The 17,182-nt window shown below is 45.8% G+C and overlaps 3 protein-coding genes across 3 annotated transcripts; 1 reads left to right on the top strand and 2 right to left on the bottom strand.

The window, feature by feature from the left end:
* Positions 1–7,607: 7,607 nt before the first annotated feature.
* On the bottom strand, positions 7,608–10,260 carry LOC311308601 (Golgi apparatus membrane protein TVP23 homolog B). The gene is made up of 7 exons (XM_084437585.1): positions 10,222–10,260; positions 9,841–9,917; positions 9,532–9,676; positions 9,349–9,438; positions 8,631–8,756; positions 8,062–8,190; positions 7,608–7,923 (listed from the first exon to the last, which is right to left on the bottom strand). The coding sequence occupies exons 1-7, from the start codon at positions 10,237–10,239 to the stop codon at positions 7,888–7,890; spliced, it is 621 nt and encodes a 206-aa protein (XP_084293711.1). The 5' UTR covers positions 10,240–10,260; the 3' UTR covers positions 7,608–7,887.
* A 661-nt stretch (positions 10,261–10,921) lies between these two features.
* amn (amnion associated transmembrane protein) lies at positions 10,922–12,364 on the top strand (the record flags this gene model as incomplete). Its single annotated transcript, XM_084439105.1, has 1 exon — positions 10,922–12,364. One exon carries the CDS (start codon positions 10,922–10,924, stop codon positions 12,362–12,364), a length of 1,443 nt encoding a protein of 480 aa, XP_084295231.1.
* A 465-nt stretch (positions 12,365–12,829) lies between these two features.
* Positions 12,830–16,617, bottom strand: LOC311309781 (tripartite motif-containing protein 16-like protein; the record flags this gene model as incomplete). The annotated part of the gene is made up of 6 exons (XM_084439104.1): positions 12,830–13,836; positions 13,965–14,042; positions 14,704–14,875; positions 15,244–15,477; positions 15,647–15,742; positions 16,129–16,617. The coding sequence occupies 6 exons, from the start codon at positions 16,615–16,617 to the stop codon at positions 13,223–13,225; spliced, it is 1,683 nt and encodes a 560-aa protein (XP_084295230.1). The 3' UTR covers positions 12,830–13,222.
* Between the last annotated feature and the right edge of the window lie 565 nt (positions 16,618–17,182).

Genomic DNA, 17,182 nt, shown 5'->3' with positions numbered 1-17,182 from the left:
GAGAATGGGCTGTGATCAGAGATTCAATGATTGAACGCTTGAAAATGCTGATTGGAATCAGCAGGCTGCCAGCTGATTGCAGCTGAGGTGCGTGACCCTGTCCCACATGAAATTACGCGAGGCTACAATGTTAGGAAAGTGCACGCGGCCCCCCAGGGAGGGGTTGTGCGCCTGTAGTTCCTCACCTGTGCAGAAAGGCCCTGTAGGCGCTGGACACCCGCCGTTTCTGCGCCTGGCAGAGGGCGGCACGCAGCTCGTCATCGGGCACCGCCCAGCCCCTCTGGGCCGCGACCACCTCCTCCAGCGCCTCGTTGAAGCCCTGGGGGAGGCGAGGTCAAAGGTGAACATTCAAAAAGGGGTCATGTCCAATGTTTGGGCTAATTCAGCGTTGTGAAGAGAGATGGCTGTGGCGGGGAAGCTGTCACTGTCACACAGGGGAAGCTGTCAAAGTCACACAGGGGAAGCTGTCACTGTCACACGGGTCGCATGGCCGAAACGAGGGGCTTCTGTTACCATGAACTTGTCTTTGATCAGCTGACGGTCCTTTTCTTTTAACTGAATACAACGAGGGAAAGGAGACAGGGAGGGTGAATACACTGATGAATAAAACGCACATCTGCTTGTATGAGGGGCAGTATAACAACAACAATGTAATAACACATTAATACACCCGCACCTTGTCTCCTTGCTGAAGGGTGGGCAGACTGTTATCAGCCAGACCCTCTATCACCTTCAGCCAGCTACAAAACACAAACACACACCCGCTTAACTTGTCACGCGTACGAACAACCGCTGGAACGCTGTTAGAAGCCGGATATGGCATCGTTGAAGCGTCACGATGGAAGTATCGATCCTCCCTAGCCTCCTCCCTCCTCCTCCCTCACCTGCGCTGGTACAGTAGTCTCTGTTCATCGATCAGTGTCCTGTATTCGGCCTCGGGATCAATGCGTGTGATCTTCACTGCGTCAAACAGCTGTGACCTGCAGGCAGACAGTCAGTATAGAAAGTCCAAATAACAGTGATCACACACGCTTCTGTATGTCAATGGTGAAATTCACAGCAGTTGATAAACGACAAGGAGAGAGAGCCTACTTCTTCAGAGACTTCAGGATGTAGTTGTAGTTGTTGAGGAGGAAGATGGCGCTCAGAGCGGGGTCCTCGTACAGCTTGGCCTTAGTCCTCAGGTTCAGCTGGAGGTTGTCCAGTACATTGCCTGAGGAAGGTACAGTACAGTACCCAAACACAGGCATCGCACATACAGTAATGGGAGTCCCGCCATATCTGTTACTGTACGTTCAAATGAGTTCGCTGGAACATTTTGATTACTTACAGACGTAAACTGGGAACTGCAAATGCCCCAAGATCTTCATTTGTTCTTCATCAGTAGGCCTTTCCTCCGAACCCCATACCGCTTCTAAAAAGAAAAAGAAGAGAAGCCTTAAATGGTACACTCGTACTTACTAAAGTAAGTCTGTCTACTCTCCCTACAAGTCAATAATCTAGACGGCCATCTTGTGAAATCTTGAGCAGATACGATCAAGTCGTCAAAGCCAAAGACTCTCTTGCCGGGCTCAAGCGGAGCATCTGGAGTCGCCCGGGACGCCTCCACGGCTGGACCGGATCCTGATTGGTCAGCAGGCTGAACGGGCGTGGCGCTGTCTGTATAGTCCAGCAGCTGCTGCAGGAACAGCATGGCCTGGAGGTGAAGGGAACCCCAAAAAAACACACTCACAGGTGAGTTCACATGTCCCATCGCGGCGTCTCATACGTTCCTCACCTCAGCGGTTACACTCGTGTCGCGGACGACGGTGAGTGAAAAGAGAACGGCGCGAGCGAGCGAGCGCAGCGGAGATAAGGGAGAGGAGGGTGGGAGGAGTTACGTTGCGGTTGAGCTCGTGCACGGTGCCGTCGTTGGGCATGCTCTCTTTGTCAGGGTTGTCCTGTGAGAGAAGGAGAGGGGAGGATGTTCAGGTGACTGACTCCAGTGACGGACATGACATTGATTTCAAAATGCAAAATAGTATTTTTTTTTTTTTTGAAACGTGTCCTGTAGGGGATGGGTCGTGTTGGGAGTGGCCAGACACGAAAATACAATTATTTATTAATTCATACAAACTGAACTGTACAATCAAGCACCTTGACGTAGACCGCAAATTCCTCCAGCCCTTTGATAACCACTTCACTCAGGGATTCGATGAATGTGTTCACCTTGCCACTCTGAAAGTGAACGTACTGTAAGACACAAGTGCATACTTCCCTCAGTACACAGCTACCTCTACTACCCCACTACCAGCCTCCCTCCCGCCTCGCGTGAGACTTGGGGATGCACCCATATGAACATTTTGGCCGATACAGATATCAATATTGCTGTTATGGCCGATAACCAATATTTCAGAGGTGCAAACCGATCACAGGTGAAAAAGGGGACACACATGTAAACCCATACATACACAGATCAAACAAATGACCTATTTTGGATTAAAAACAGCTATTTTAACCTAAAGGTGACAAGTCTCCACCCCTGATATTTACCGATGTCGATATGTTCTTTATAAAAACAAGTTTCTATGATAATCAAATTTTGTACATACTGAACAACACAAGTAAACCCTGTCTCTATTTCCAAAACATTTGGAAAATTCGATAAATCATAGGTTTACACATTGTTTCCTCTCAAAAACAACACACACAACAGCAGCTAGACAGAAATAATTGTTCACATCTGCCCTGTTTTGCACATCAGACCGATACCGATATATTAAAAAATGACTAACATCGGCCGATACTGATATGATTGCCGATATATCGTGCACCCCTAGTGAGACTCCATGTTGAACCAAACAACGCACACCTGCAGTATGAGGGAGTGTTTCTGGTGGTTCCTGAGATGGCGGACGGCAGGCAGCACGGTGAGGATGACTGAATATTCATGACGAACACAAGCCCGTTTGGTGGCAAACATGATGCTCTCTCCACTATGAAGCAAGTTGTTAATAGCCTCCTGAAAGAAAACATTCAGTCTGTGAGTACACATAAATCCATAACACCTCACTAATCTACTGTATATTTCATTACTGCGGGCTGTGTAGACATGCTCCCCATGGCTCTTTTACCTGGGATGTTAATAGTTAATTACTATCGATTAAATTGCTGATAAGAATATACTCGAGTAAGATTTGGTTACTCGATTAATTGCTTGTTAATGGAACAGAACTCCTTTTTGGGGGGCAACGAACGTTATCAACGGGAGTTGCGTGAAATGTAATCATGCCTGACTGCACATGACGGTGCCACGCCATGTAGTGGAGGCTAATTGGGATGCCGGGAAATTTCAACGACACAGCGGAATAAGACAAAAAAATGAAGCGAGCAAAGCGCCGTCCGGCGCAGGACGTTCTTATCAATTAATCCACTATCGTTTGTTAAGGTTAACAGTTATTGATTAATGAAATTCCTTGAAATTTGCGATTCTAACCTGGATGATGGATTCAAAGGTCTGCAGGCAGCATTCCGAGAAGATCTGGGTCAGCATGGCTTGTTCGCCTTTGGCAAGGGACAAGAAGGCACCAACGCATTCCATGAAGGCGTTAACCTCAACGGCAAACATGCACTCCCTTCCTGGAGATGAAAATAAATAAAATGTCAGAAGTTAGTATCTCACTAGGGCTGGGTTAAAAAAATAAAAATTGATTCATCGATTCTGAATCAAATGATTCAGTATCGATTCATGAATCCCAAAATCGATCTTTTATTTAATGAATGAAGGAATAAATGAAGGAATGAATAGTTCATTAATTCATTAAATGATTCATTCATTCATTCATTTTTGGAAATCAGTATCGATACCCAGCCCTAGTATTGATGTGTTGCATAACTTGGCAGTGATGTAATTAAGGTTACAGCTAAAAAAAAATCAGGTTTTAGTAACACTAACCGAATCGATATTGAATCGAATCGAGATAATCGCTTCTGAACCTTGTGAATCGGAATCGAATCGATTCTTGAAATTCAAATGTGAGGGTTCTGTTTGTGTGTGCATATTCTCCAACCCGTTTTCTTAGTCTTTTTAGAAGGTGACTCCAGGATGACGTGCTTGTTCTGCATCGCTGGGGAGCGGATGGTCACTGATGACATGCCACTATTGTGGTAGTGATCTTTCAAACCCTTCATGGCATTGTTGAGCCACACTGACCGCTTCAAGGCATAAAGGCTCATAGGGTCTGTGAGAGATTAGAATATCAAGATCATGGTTAAAAACAACGGACAGGGTAATCATTCGAAATATGGATATACAGTAAAGGCCTTCAACTACCCTATACAATTAGTTTACAAAATTATGTTTAATAAAATAACATTTTTTTTTAACATGATCAATGTCTAACCCCTCCACTGTCCAGCAGATCAGCTGGTACTCACTGAAGGGTTCCTGGACCTTGGTTTTGGTGAATGGGTTTCTTTCCAGTGACATGGTCCTCAGTTTAACGGCAGCCATCTTGGTTAGGGAGCTGCTTGATTCCAGTCTGCTGGTGGAGTCTAGAGTTGATGCTTTTACCATCGATGGGCTTCTCTCTGGCAACAGTGTTTTAAGGCTGCTTCGGGACTTCAGGGCGGGATCCTTGGTTGAGGAGCAACTGGGTTGTAATAGCAGTGAGGTTGGGGAGTTTGGTCTTGGTGCCTTATCCCTCGACAGACTTTTGAAACTGCATAAAGTCTTCAGGGACTTCTTGGTAAGAGAGCTGCTCGTTGCCACTGGTCTAGCTGAGTATCGTGAGTTTCTGTCCAATGATCTGAACTTGGAGGCAGTATTCACATGGCCAATACTCTGAGCTGACAGGGCAATATTTTCCTCGCTGCTTTTCCTCTCTTCTAGATTGGAGGAAAAAATCTGCATAGTTGCTATTGTTGTTAACATTGCTTATACAGTATGTAGTCGTCATCCAAGTCTAGTGAGCACAAGTCATACAGTGCTGTATAGCTTAGAAAAAACGTTTAATCTACCATCGTCTCCAACGCTCTGGTATGACTATGAGATTGAGAGTGGTCACACTACCACACCCTGTCTTTAAATAATAACGCTGATAAAAGGCAAGTTTAAAGTTTAATTTGCCAGTTGGAGCACTCCTCTTAAGGGCTTCAGACTCACACTGCACATGTACTATAGTACCTGTATATTCAGTCAGCCATGTGTAGATGGAGTTAAGGTCCCTGAGTCCAGTTTTGGGTATGAGTTCCACTGTGTCCCCTCCTGCAGACTCTGCTGACAGCATTTTCAGGACTTCAGCGGTCGTCGTCGTGTTGCAGTAGTGATTTACCATGTCACAGAACTCTGACTCCATCAGTGTTCTAGCACTCTCTAACCTGACATTCTGGGGATTCCGGAACATGTAAAGAGACAAAATAAAGATTCTGTGTTTACTTTAAAGATATCTGTATGGACAACCATCTACATAACATTCATGATGTCCTAATCATTTTGACATTGTCACAACATATGCCATACTCAGCCATTAGGGGGGGCTAACGGAAAGTGAAAGGACAACAGGACACAGGAAGGACAGAGTCACCAATGTATTCAGCTCAGGTCCATCTGGGTCAACTTCTTGAAAAAATTCTACTGCTCTCTTGATCTGCTGCAGACCGGCCAGATAGTCACGCAGTCTACCTGCAGGTCTGGAAAAAAAAAGGATGCAGAAGGAGAGATGTGGGTCACACACAAAAAAAAACTACAGATACTATGTTTCCAAACCTTCTCAAGTTTCAGAAGTTTTCACCCCAGCAGGTGGATCTTGTCTGTGTTGCGGATGGCCTGGTAATGGCTGATGGCATCGTCCAGGTGAAACAAGGTCTTGTTCACTGTAGCCTTCAGCTGCAGAAGGCTTGTAGGGTCGTGCGTTGGAATGACAGAGTTCTCCAGGTGCTCAAGGCGCTTGTCAAACGATGTCAGTATGGACACCTGAGATGACCATAGGTATGACTTGACATCAAGAACCTAGCTAGTGCAGGCTCGACTGCTGGGCAAATCAACCTATTACAATTAAGTAAAGCTTAATTATAGAATATGCCTGTCAAAACACACAAAATACACACTGGGCTTAACGTTACCATGTCTCTGGTCAGCAGATCACTTTTCTCCAAGTGGCTTTTGACAAATGACAGCAGTTCTTCGCCCTGTTAAACACAGTCAGCTATTTTTCCAGGTTCCAGCTGACCATATTAGGCCAAACAATACTAATCAAATCAAATGGATTTGTATAGCCCATTTCATACACACAGAGGCAATGCGCCCTATAACGTTACAGCTGGAGATGGTCTTGCTGTAGTTGTGGTGGTACGAGTGAGCAAAGTTCATACTTCATCAATTATTCTAATGGTAGACCTAATAGTTAATACACATATCACTTCTCACACACTGTAACTCCTCTGCCCGTTAACGTTACCTAGCTGCTATGCTACATAGCCTACTGTATGTGGGCATCTATGCCAGATTAATGATGAATGCTAATGCTGCATATAATGTAATGTAACATATTTATGTAATGACATGTTAGCCTACACGCTAGATAAAGCGTCCTTCTCTAGAACGGTATGGTTGCATACTAGCTAGCCATCGTCCAGGGTTAGGTGTGGATGCTAACTGTTAGCCACCTGAGTGATTTTCTCATCGAGTTCATCTCTCCTACACCAGGTTGTCTCCATCACACCTGAAAACCCCTCAAACCGCCAAAACCCACAAACAGAATAGTAGACGTGATGCTAGTGTGGGCGGGGCTCTCGATTCATCTGCGAGACAGTGCAGTTCCCAACGGTTTTACTAACGCTCTTCAACTGAATTATGGTGCATTCGTTTGTGGTCGGAGGTGGCAAGTCGCAAGTGGCAAAATACCTACCTCCGACCTGTGTGCATTCGAGCTATATACCATTATATCACAGTTACCTAGTTATATCTATATACCATTATATCACAGTTACCTAGTTATATCTATATACCATTATATCACAGTTACCTAGTTATATCTATATACCATTATATCACAGTTACCTAGTTATATCTATATACCATTATATCACAGTTACCTAGTTATATCTATATACCATTATATCAGTTACCTAGTTATATCTATATACCATTATATCACAGTTACCTAGTTATATCTATATACCATTATATCACAGTTACCTAGTTATATCTATATACCATTATATCACAGTTACCTAGTTATATCTATATACCATTATATCACAGTTACCTAGTTATATCTATATACCATTATATCACAGTTACCTAGTTATATCTAGTGCATTCGAGCAACTGAGGGCTGAGAAACATATCCGAATTTGCGACGAGGAAGTGCGAGTTCATGCGGTGTTTTATTTAATCATTCCTAGCAAGTCGCAATTTGCCACCTCCCAGCTATAAACGAATGCACCTTTAGCTCTGGTGCAGCATCATGAGACTATGATCTCGCGATATCACCTTGTTCGCGCGCGTCAGGTTTGCTCGTTAGCTCTGGTGGTCCTGGGTGCAACATGTATGTATTGGGTGCAACAGGCAAACCTACAGAGTGATTCATCAACCTATTGTACATCATTGTATAGACAAATTTTGTCAGTCATTGATAATTTTTATTGAACAAAAATAAACAGATTTATTATTTTACATTTAATTTCTACAATTATGTTTTATTTTAATTTTAGGTTAAGTCGTTATAGGGGGAAATCATTTCATTAATTAATTTAAACACAAAATTAGAACAGAAGTTGGCAAATATTTGTCTAGCTTGAACACAACCCATATGCCCTCACAATAGAGAGATACCCTCCACCTGTTCAACAGGAATTATGAAACAATAACCTGACGCCTCTTTCAGGCTTATCTGCAGGATAACGTTAGATTATCCGCGTGGGTCCTTCTCGTGTCATTGCCTGAAACAAAGGAATAAAGACAATGGTAGTGAGGAGATATTTAGCAGTGACCCCAAATTAATGCAACAGAATGTGCCTTCAAGGTAGGCCTATTATTGTGTTATAAATGTTGTATCATAACACTCTTATGATGCTTACCTGTTTGAAAAACTGGGCGCCAATGTAGTTAGTTGCCATGCTCCTCAGGTTGGTCTTACCCCCGACCTTGCACCTCACGTACCCATACACGTTGGCCCACTGCAAGGTCACACCCATGATCACCACTGCCTGTATGGAGATATTACTACATAAGTCTCGGGTGTCTATCTTGAGACAAAAATAATACAATGCAATAATCTAATAGTAATTAATCTTACAGTCTCCTTAATTACTGAACATGTGTTTGTCAATGAGAAATCATCTTGGTTTATAGAGGATAGAGGGCCTCTCATTCACACACCAATGGTGGCAGCTGCCATGCAAGGTGCTAGCCTGCTCATTGGGAGCAATTTGGGGTTAAGTGTCTTGCCCAAGTACACTTCGACATGTCGTCAGGAGGAGCCGGGATTCGAACCGCTGACCCTACGATCATTGGACAACCCGCTCTACCTCCTGAGCTACAGCCGCCCCCCAGGGCAGTGAGCTCAGGAAGACTAGCTGTCATTAAATTGGCAGCTAATGGGAATCCTAATAAAACAAACAACAAATAAACAAACAAACAAACTCACCAGCCACTTAATCTTTAGAGAGAAGAGAGTGCTGAACACAAATATGACCCAGAACAAAGGACACACAATCAGTCCCAGCCAGAAGATCCGGGACTCAGAGTTAGAAGGAACTCTTCTGCTGCTTGCCTACAGGTTAGAGCAGAATAAACACAGGCAGTTCAACTGTCTGCTGATACCAAGACGGTAATGTCTATTTAAATGTTGACACTGTCCTCCACAGGCAGAAGATATATATATATATATATGATATATAAGGATCCACCGATATGAAAATTTTGTCCGATACCGATAACCGATATTTGCCGATGTCGATATGTTCTGTATAAAAACACATTTCTATGATAATCAAATGTTATACATACTGAAAAACACATGGAAACACTGTCTCTATTTCCAAAACACTCGGAAAAGCCGATAAATCAGAGATTTACCACATTGTTTCCCCTCAAAAACAACACACGACAACAGCTAGACAGAAATAATCATCTGCTGTTCACATCGGCCCCGTTTTGCACATCCGACCGATACCGATATATAAAAAAATGACTAACATCGGCCGATGTCGATATGATTGCCAATATATCGTGCATCCCTAATGATATACATATGATTACACTACTCGAAGGCCAGCGCTCAAGTGAGATTTACCGTAGGTCTGGGTTACTGAAACATCCCCTTTTAGAGAGTTAACACAAGTATATGACAAACTGAGACCAACCTTTCTGGACTCAAACACCCAATGACTCTTTCCGTCATCGTCCACCTGATTCCACCATCTCAGACCCACCAACAGCCTGCCAGTTACATTCTGAAAAAGACATAGAATCACTTACAGAAGTAGAATCACGTACAGAATAATTATATTCACACAACATCACCATAACATAGTCATTCCACTCACCTTGACTGTCCAGAAGTCACATGAGAGGAGGAGGATGATGGTGACCATGCAGGCAATGAAGCTACTGCTCATGATGTCACACATTAAGTAGACAACGATGGCACATGAGCGAAAGAAAAGATGGAAGAAAGTGGCCACTGGGTGCCTGCAACACAGAACAGGTCAGGTTTGGATCGAATGTCTGACAAAGGTTTACTCTAAGCCCATTTGAATTATGACATTTGAGACCTCCTCAGCTACAACCTTTGTGATATTATCAGAATGTGTGGATATAACAGGCCAACCCTGTCATAAATAGATCAAACTCACTTGAGCTGTGACTTCCTCTGGCTGACTGTAACGCTATCATCATCCTCGCCAAAAAGCGGAGCGTCAGCCTCTGAATCCTGAAATATAAATGATGAAAGTTGGAGAATAAAGGGGCGAGGAAACACATTTTCTTATGAATACTCATTAGCCCCAGTAAATGAGTATCTAAAGTTAGCGTTAGCTATTACAGTTCCATAATATGACATAACACAGCTATAAGTTTGAGCTACAGCCAAGTTTAGCTAGTCTATACCATCCAGTAAAGCACGGGTCGGGAAAAGTACAATAATGCCATAGACTATGCCTACTTAAATGAACGCATATCGTAAATAATATGTTACCATCGTTTTCAGAACAATATACAATAAATGGAAGTCTAACCTGTCTCGGTCTCGACATTTTGACACTGCTAATGCAACTTCCGTGTGATGACGTGGGCGTAAACAAAAACGCTTCGCCTGGGACCACATGTCTATGTCCAAGACGATGCCTGTTGTAAATGGTAGATTATGGAGAAAGAAATTAGAGTTGTTGCATTTACTGTTGTCTACGATGGAAGTGTAAAGATACTAGTTAATTTTCTAGAGTCAAACATTTTTGTTCATGGGCATGGTGTGTTGTGTGGTGTTCACCACCGAGATTCAGCTGGACCCGTTTAAACCCATGAGCACCAGATGCACCCCCGTGAGAGAAAATTGGGTGTCACTGTATGCAATTACAGCAGGTAAGGGATTCCGTTTAGCGCATTATAATTTTACTTTTTATTTGTTTGCCTAGGGCTTTCACCAAATAATGTAATGAAAAAGCAAATCAGGCGTCAAACTTGCACAAATATCTGCAGTAAGAAACATGCACATATCATTATTGTGCTTAATATGCTCAGAAATGCCCTTGCACTGCAGTTTTGGTTGGCTTTATTACTCCAATAGTCAATCTTTGACTTGAGATCTAACTTGTAAAGCTGAATGTTTACCAAAGCTCATCAACTTAACACTGGAAACCTGTGGACTCATGTGACAGTCACACTGTGGAAGACAAGGGTCAGCCTGAAGTCCCTTCAGATCTGTCACAAACACTCAGGATGCAGAATACACCAGGCATGCTCGTTCTCCTCTGCCTCCTTGGGGCAGCAGATGCCCTGTACAAACAGTGGATCCCCGACACCAACTATGAAAACAAGACCAACTGGAATAAAGGCACGGTGCCCTGTGGCAATGACAGGGTCCAGTTCCTCTCACAGAGGAAGGTGTCTGTGTATGTGGAGACTGTCCACTCTGTCCAGGAGATGACGCTACCGGTGGATGGTGAGTTCATCTTGACCTCGGGAGCTGGCTTCTCAGTGGACGCTGGACCGGATCCTGACTGTGGACCTGGCGTGACTGCCCAGTTCAAGGACACAGAGTCTCTGCAGTGGTTCGACCCAGCCTTGTGGCAGGCGGCCCCCACATCAGACGACCTGGAAAAGGGCCGCTTCCTGTTCTCGGTGCACGAGGAGAGAGTTCCTTGCTCGTACGACGACGTGGTGTTCCGAGGCCGTTCTTCCTTCCGCGTAGACACCACCTCCAACCAGCCTAGCGTCCCTGTGAGAAGCGTGTCTGTTTTGGGGAAGAGGTTCAGCAGCAGCTCGGAGTTCACCCAGTACCTGGGCTCACGCACAGGCCAGCTGCAGTTCCACGGCTCCTCGTCCCTCAGCGTTGGCGCTCCGGGCTGCGGCGATGCCACAGGCTGCGAATGCGGCAATGCAGCCAATCGGGACAGGATCTGTGGCAGCGTGACATGCTCTCCCGTTACCTGTAAAAAGCCACTGCGACCCACGGGACACTGCTGTGAAGTGTGCGGCGCTATCGTCACGGAGCAGTACACCCCAAACTTCAAACTGGAGTTTTACCGGCAGAGACTGCATCACCTTTTTCTCGGTCTGGCGCCGTACGAGTCCGTCCAGCTGGGCATATCCAAAGTGGCGAAACCACAGTGGTTCCTGGGGGTGATCCCTCGCCAGGCGGCAGCAGAGATCCAGATCGTGCTGGTGGATGACGAGACGGGCCCCCAGGCTGGCACCGTGGCCGAGGCTCTTGCCCGGGACATAGTGAAGGACGCCCGCTCCCAGGGGCCCAGCCAGGGCATCGCTGGAGCCGAGTTTCAGGCGTCTTCGGGGAGCAGCAGCAGCGACGCGTCTGGGGCCAGCACTGGGGCGGTGGTGGGGGCGGTGTTTGGGATTCTGATACTGATGACAGGTGTGGTTCTCCTTGCTTTCCTGGTTTACAGGGGTACCATCCAGCTGCCCAGGCTGCCCACCATCACCATGCCCTCGCTGAGCAGCTTCAGGAAGAGAAGTGAGGTTGGGGATCTGGGTGGGCCGCTGGACCAAGGTTTTGACAACCCCATGTTTGACAAACCCACGATTTTACCAGCTGTGCCTGGTCTGTACGGGTCCCAGACCAACAACTCCATCTCCCTCACACAGTCAGGCGTGCATTTTGTTAACCCAGCTTATGATGAGAATGAGACAGATTTCAGTGCCTAAATCTACAGTAACAGATAATTGAGTTATGATGTGTTCTTGTAATGAAGTTCCGTGCTACTTCTTAATAATAATTTAATAGGCTATGTTTAATAGGACAGTGTAAAACATCTGTTGACATGGCGATATGATTCAGTATCCTCTTGAGTAATACATTAATAAAATGATTTTCAACACATGATTGGAATTATTGATGATATTTAACACATCCCATTAGGGTTCATACATTGGGCATAAATATGCCCTTCATGATATATTACTGTATATCAAAGAAAAATGTGAATGATATACTGTATATTGATTGATGGTAAGGTATTGAAGAGTCAATGGCCAGAGATGAAAGTAGATGCCGGAACTGAATTGTAAATCAAATTCAACATTTATTCAGTATAACAGCATAAGGATCCGGGTCAGTCACAGAGAAACACTTTGGCAGTCAACGTTCCCTGATCGGAAAACATGGTATTCAGTTTGTCCCACCTTTATAGTCAGTGGTCTGTACCTATAGATAGTTTCTACCTAGTTTTACCTATACATGGCTAGAGTTCTATACCCCTTGACCACAACCAACTAAGGCATGTATATATTCTTGTGCTGAGAATAGCTATGGGACTTGAGACAGAAAAACCTAACAGTAAACATGTACAAGGTTCTGAGAAGCCTCGTTTTAATAATAGAACATGTAAAAATCCTCCAGTAAAGTGCTCACCTCTATGTCTTGCTCTACAGTCGCCACTAGATGGCGCTAATGACATTCATCACAGATCATTGTCTTTCCTATTTTCCTATTGGCTTACACAGTACATCAAACACATAGGCCCAGCGACAGTACATGTAGCACAGATGTTAAAGCCCACACTGCTATGACTCTGGGATGGCAGCAGGTGGCGTTATACAGGTGGCAGTAGCTGCAATAGTCGTGCTATTCTGTGGAGGAGAATCCTTCGGACTCACCAGAGAGACCACATTGTCCTTCTTCGAGAGCCAGACTGTGAGATATAAAGGCTCCATGAAGTCAGCCTTGTACCGGTGAAGGAGTGTCATCGCGTCGGTCACGTTGTAGAAGGAAAGCGAACCGCTGGAAAAGTCAATGTAGATCCCCACCCTCGCCACCACACTGGCTTCCAGGGGCGTCTCAACGTCTGCGTGCCAGGCAGAGAAACCCCTGCTCTCGCACCCCAGGCACCAGGAGAAGTCATTTCCTGTGATGCAGCTGCTGCTCTCCTGGCCTTTCCTGTCGATGTTCTTGTAGGCGAGTCCCACGTGAGCCCCCTCCCCGTTCAGCTGCACCTCAAAGTAGTGGCGCCCCAGGTAAAGGCTCTCTGAGGTCATGGCCTGGCGCCAGTAGTCGAAGCGCCCGGGCGTGTCTGGGTAGCTGTGCTGCCAGGGGCTCGTGTTGGTCACCTTTTTGTTGTCCTCCGTCAGTCGCAGGTACTTGTGGGCAGTGTCGGGGTCAAAGTTCACGCTGCTGGCGTCTGTAAGGTAGATGTGTTCAAGGCTTTACACATAGATACAAGAGACATTTCTCACGGTTAGGTATTTTGGAAAAACAGTGCTATCTAATTGAACGTGAAAGGTGATGCTAGTGAAACCCAAGGCTTACACTTTAGGAAGTCCTCTCGTGTCTCGGGGTCAGGCAGAGCCAAGGGCTGAGCTTCTGACATCTTGCGGATCAGTTTTTCTGTTGGGAGAGTCAGACATCACCTTGTTATATAAGATTAAGATACCGTACTCTACCTCCAGCACTTCCGATGACGTACAAATACTCCGCGCGTCCAAACCAAGGTTATTATAGTTAACGAAAACTAACTAAAAAACAAAAACTAGGTGTGAAAAAACATTTTAGTTAACGGAAATAAAAATAAAAACTAGAGTTTACAAAAAAACGATAAACTAACTAAAACTGTATTGTGTGTTTACAAAACTAACTAAAATAAACTACAATTATTGAGAAAATTTTTAGTCTTTTTCATTTAATAAGCCTAGTATTTTGGGTGGATATGAAATCTATCCTCCATTTTTTTTTGCTGTGCCCCTGCGCAGAAGTAACCTGACGTGCACCAGATGGTTTGTTTCACACCGAGCGAAATAATGTGAGCTCACAAGATCAGGATGGTCTCACGAGGCTAGTGCAGAAGAAAAAAAACCTAAAACTAATACTGAAACTAATAAAAACGAAACTAAAACGAAGCATTTTCCAAAAATAAAAACGAAACTAAACTAGCAAACCTGCTTTAAAACTAATCAAAACTAAACTGAAATTGAAAACAAAAAGTTAAAACGATATAAAAATAAAAACTAATGAAAAAAGCAAAACTATTATAACCTTGGTCCAAACCCACCGCTCTTGCAGGTCTCCCTCAGCCTATCCCTGTATGTGGAGATCAGCTGGTCACACAGCTCCAGGGTGGCCTCAGTCACCACTTGGCTGAAGGAGGAGAAGTGTTTCATGCGGTTAATGTGGACCACAGGCAGGACGACGTCCACCGCCTCCTTCTTCCACTCGGAGTATTCCTGAAATCACCACCAGGGGGAGCAGCTCAGGACTTAGAACAAAAAACGAATGTACTATTATGTATTGTGTACCGCGCACGGACAACATCAAAATGTATTCGTGTTATCTTTCGTCCACGTCACTGACTGAACTCTTTCTGTGGCCCAGCGTGAACGCCTTTATAATAAACAGATTGAAACTAATCTTGGAGACTGTATACACTGAAAATATTGACATCCAAAACAAACACTCGTTGCTGCAGGCAGACTGTACACCTCCATACAGATTCACCTTGACAAAAAGCACCGGGTCTTACGAGGCCGTGCTGACACTGAGCCAGACTAGAGTCAAATGAGCAATTGTGCTCTGTCTCTTATCTCTTCCTCACCCGCAGGAAGTCGACGTCCGTCTTGTTCCTGGAGAGCTTCTCCAGGCGCGCAGAGGTCCTCTTCAGCTCGGTCCTCCTCCTCTCCAGATGGGCCTGGATGCCCTCGGCCTGCCTGAGCGCCTGGCTCTGCTCCGCCTTCAGCAGCTCGGCGGCCCCCCGCCTCGCCTCCTCCACGGCCCCCTGCAGCAAGCAGAACTGCTGCTCCATCACCGCGCGGACCCCCGCTACGGACCTCTAGACAAGGGGGCGCCGGACAAGCCCAGGGAGGGATTATGGATGAGATTCGGGGGGGAAGGGAGGTACGTTGTGAACTTGCACAAGAGCCAGATACACGGAAATGTTGAAAGAGGTTAAGACAGCTATGCTGTGTATAATGAGCTTGACTTATTGGATAATAATGCACCTCAATGGAGGCATTGTTGCTCTGCAACTTGCCGATAGCGTTCTCTGCTCCCGTGATGGTCTTCATAATCTCTCCTTGTTTCTTCTGCAGCTCTGTCTACACACACGCACACACGCACACACACACACACACAGAGAAACATCTGTTTCATAAACAGTTCCATGTGTTATGATGAATTCCAGGAGTGCAACCATGGCATCATACTGAAGGAACATTATGCCTTCTTCTTCCTGCCATTTTAATTGGGCTTTCTTTGAGAACTGTCAGTGCTACAACGAAAGATAGATAAGGGGAAACTCCTTAAACACAACACAATGAACACGCTGACGAACACACTAGCCCTGACCCTAAAATAAACCCTGAATCCATATCACATGACATACAAAAGGTTCTTAAATGGGGATGCTTTGTTCGCAGAATCAGCGAGTCCTCTCAGGAACTCGCCTCCTAGACAGTAAGAAACGTGTAAGTGCGTGCGTCACCTCAATCAGTCTGCGGGCGTCGGCTACAGGTGTGGCGCCGTGGCCCAGATGCTCCGACCCCTCGCACTCCCGACACACGCAGCGCCCGTCCGACGGGCAGAAGAGCTCGAGGGGCGCGTGGTGAAGGTCACAGGTTCGACACTCGATGTCCAGTAGGGGCTCCACCAGCCGGTGGTTCTGGAACTTGCTGTTCTCCAGGTGGGGCCGGAGGTGGCCCTCGCAGTAGGACACCAGGCAGGTGAGGCAGGACTTGAGGGCCCGGCGGGGGCTCTCGATGCAGGAGTCGCACAGGACGTCCTCTGGGCTCAGAGGGACGGACCGGGGGGTGTCCTCCGCGGGCTCGTCGGGTCCGGTAGACACCTCTGGATGTTCTTCTGTCTGGGTGACGGGATGATTCTCTCCTCCCTTCTCCTCTTCATCCGGGACGAGGCTCTCCGTGTCCGGGGGACTTTCCCATCCTGTCAGGCTGTGGGGTACCAGGATGTCCATCGCCCTACTCTCTCTGTTCCACAGAAGTCTCACCCAACCCTCCTTGCTACTGCTGCTGTGTCCGGATCAAGGCTGAACCTTGCGCACAGAAGAAAAATAGAACCACGCCTTGAAATTTGTGAAAGGACCGGCAGCAGCCTGCTCTGATTACACTCCTCCCCTTTCTCTCTCTCCCTTCTGACTCCTCCCCTTTCTCTCCCTCCCTCCTGGCTCCTCCCTCAGCCGGCTCCAGGCTCAGCTGACCTGGCATTAAGACGAGCAACAGAACGATTTCCAGTCTAAATTTGAGCCAGCCAAGGAGGGGAAAGAATGCAGTTTCGGTAAATCATCTATAATTAGAGGTTTTCCGCTAAGTCCTATTAAAGTAAGTCATTGCAAAGCGGCGATGGGGGTGATAGTAGTGACAGTCTGAATGATGAAGAGCAGGAAAGAGTTTCAGTTGTGACATTATCATATCATTTAATTCATTTTCCAGAGAGTCCTGTTTCCTTCTGATTACTCTCTGGAATGTTGCTTGACAAAGGCATTATCTGCCCCACCCTCATTTCCTGACTTGTGAGGGGTC

The sequence above is a fragment of the Borostomias antarcticus genome (assembly GCF_949987555.1).
Source record: "Borostomias antarcticus genome assembly, chromosome: 5".
Lineage (NCBI taxonomy): Eukaryota > Metazoa > Chordata > Actinopteri > Stomiiformes > Stomiidae > Borostomias > Borostomias antarcticus.
The sequence above is the reverse complement of the archived record's forward strand: the minus strand, read 5'-3'. Positions and strand labels throughout refer to the sequence as shown.

Bases quoted from the DNA above. Each gene is read 5' to 3' on its own strand.
- LOC311308601 (XM_084437585.1), bottom strand. The intron at 9,677-9,840 runs GTGAGTTTGATC...TCTGTGTTGCAG, and splicing joins CAGAGGAAGTCACAGCTCAA to GCACCCAGTGGCCACTTTCT. The intron at 9,439-9,531 runs GTGAGTGGAATG...TGTCTTTTTCAG, and splicing joins GTGACTTCTGGACAGTCAAG to AATGTAACTGGCAGGCTGTT.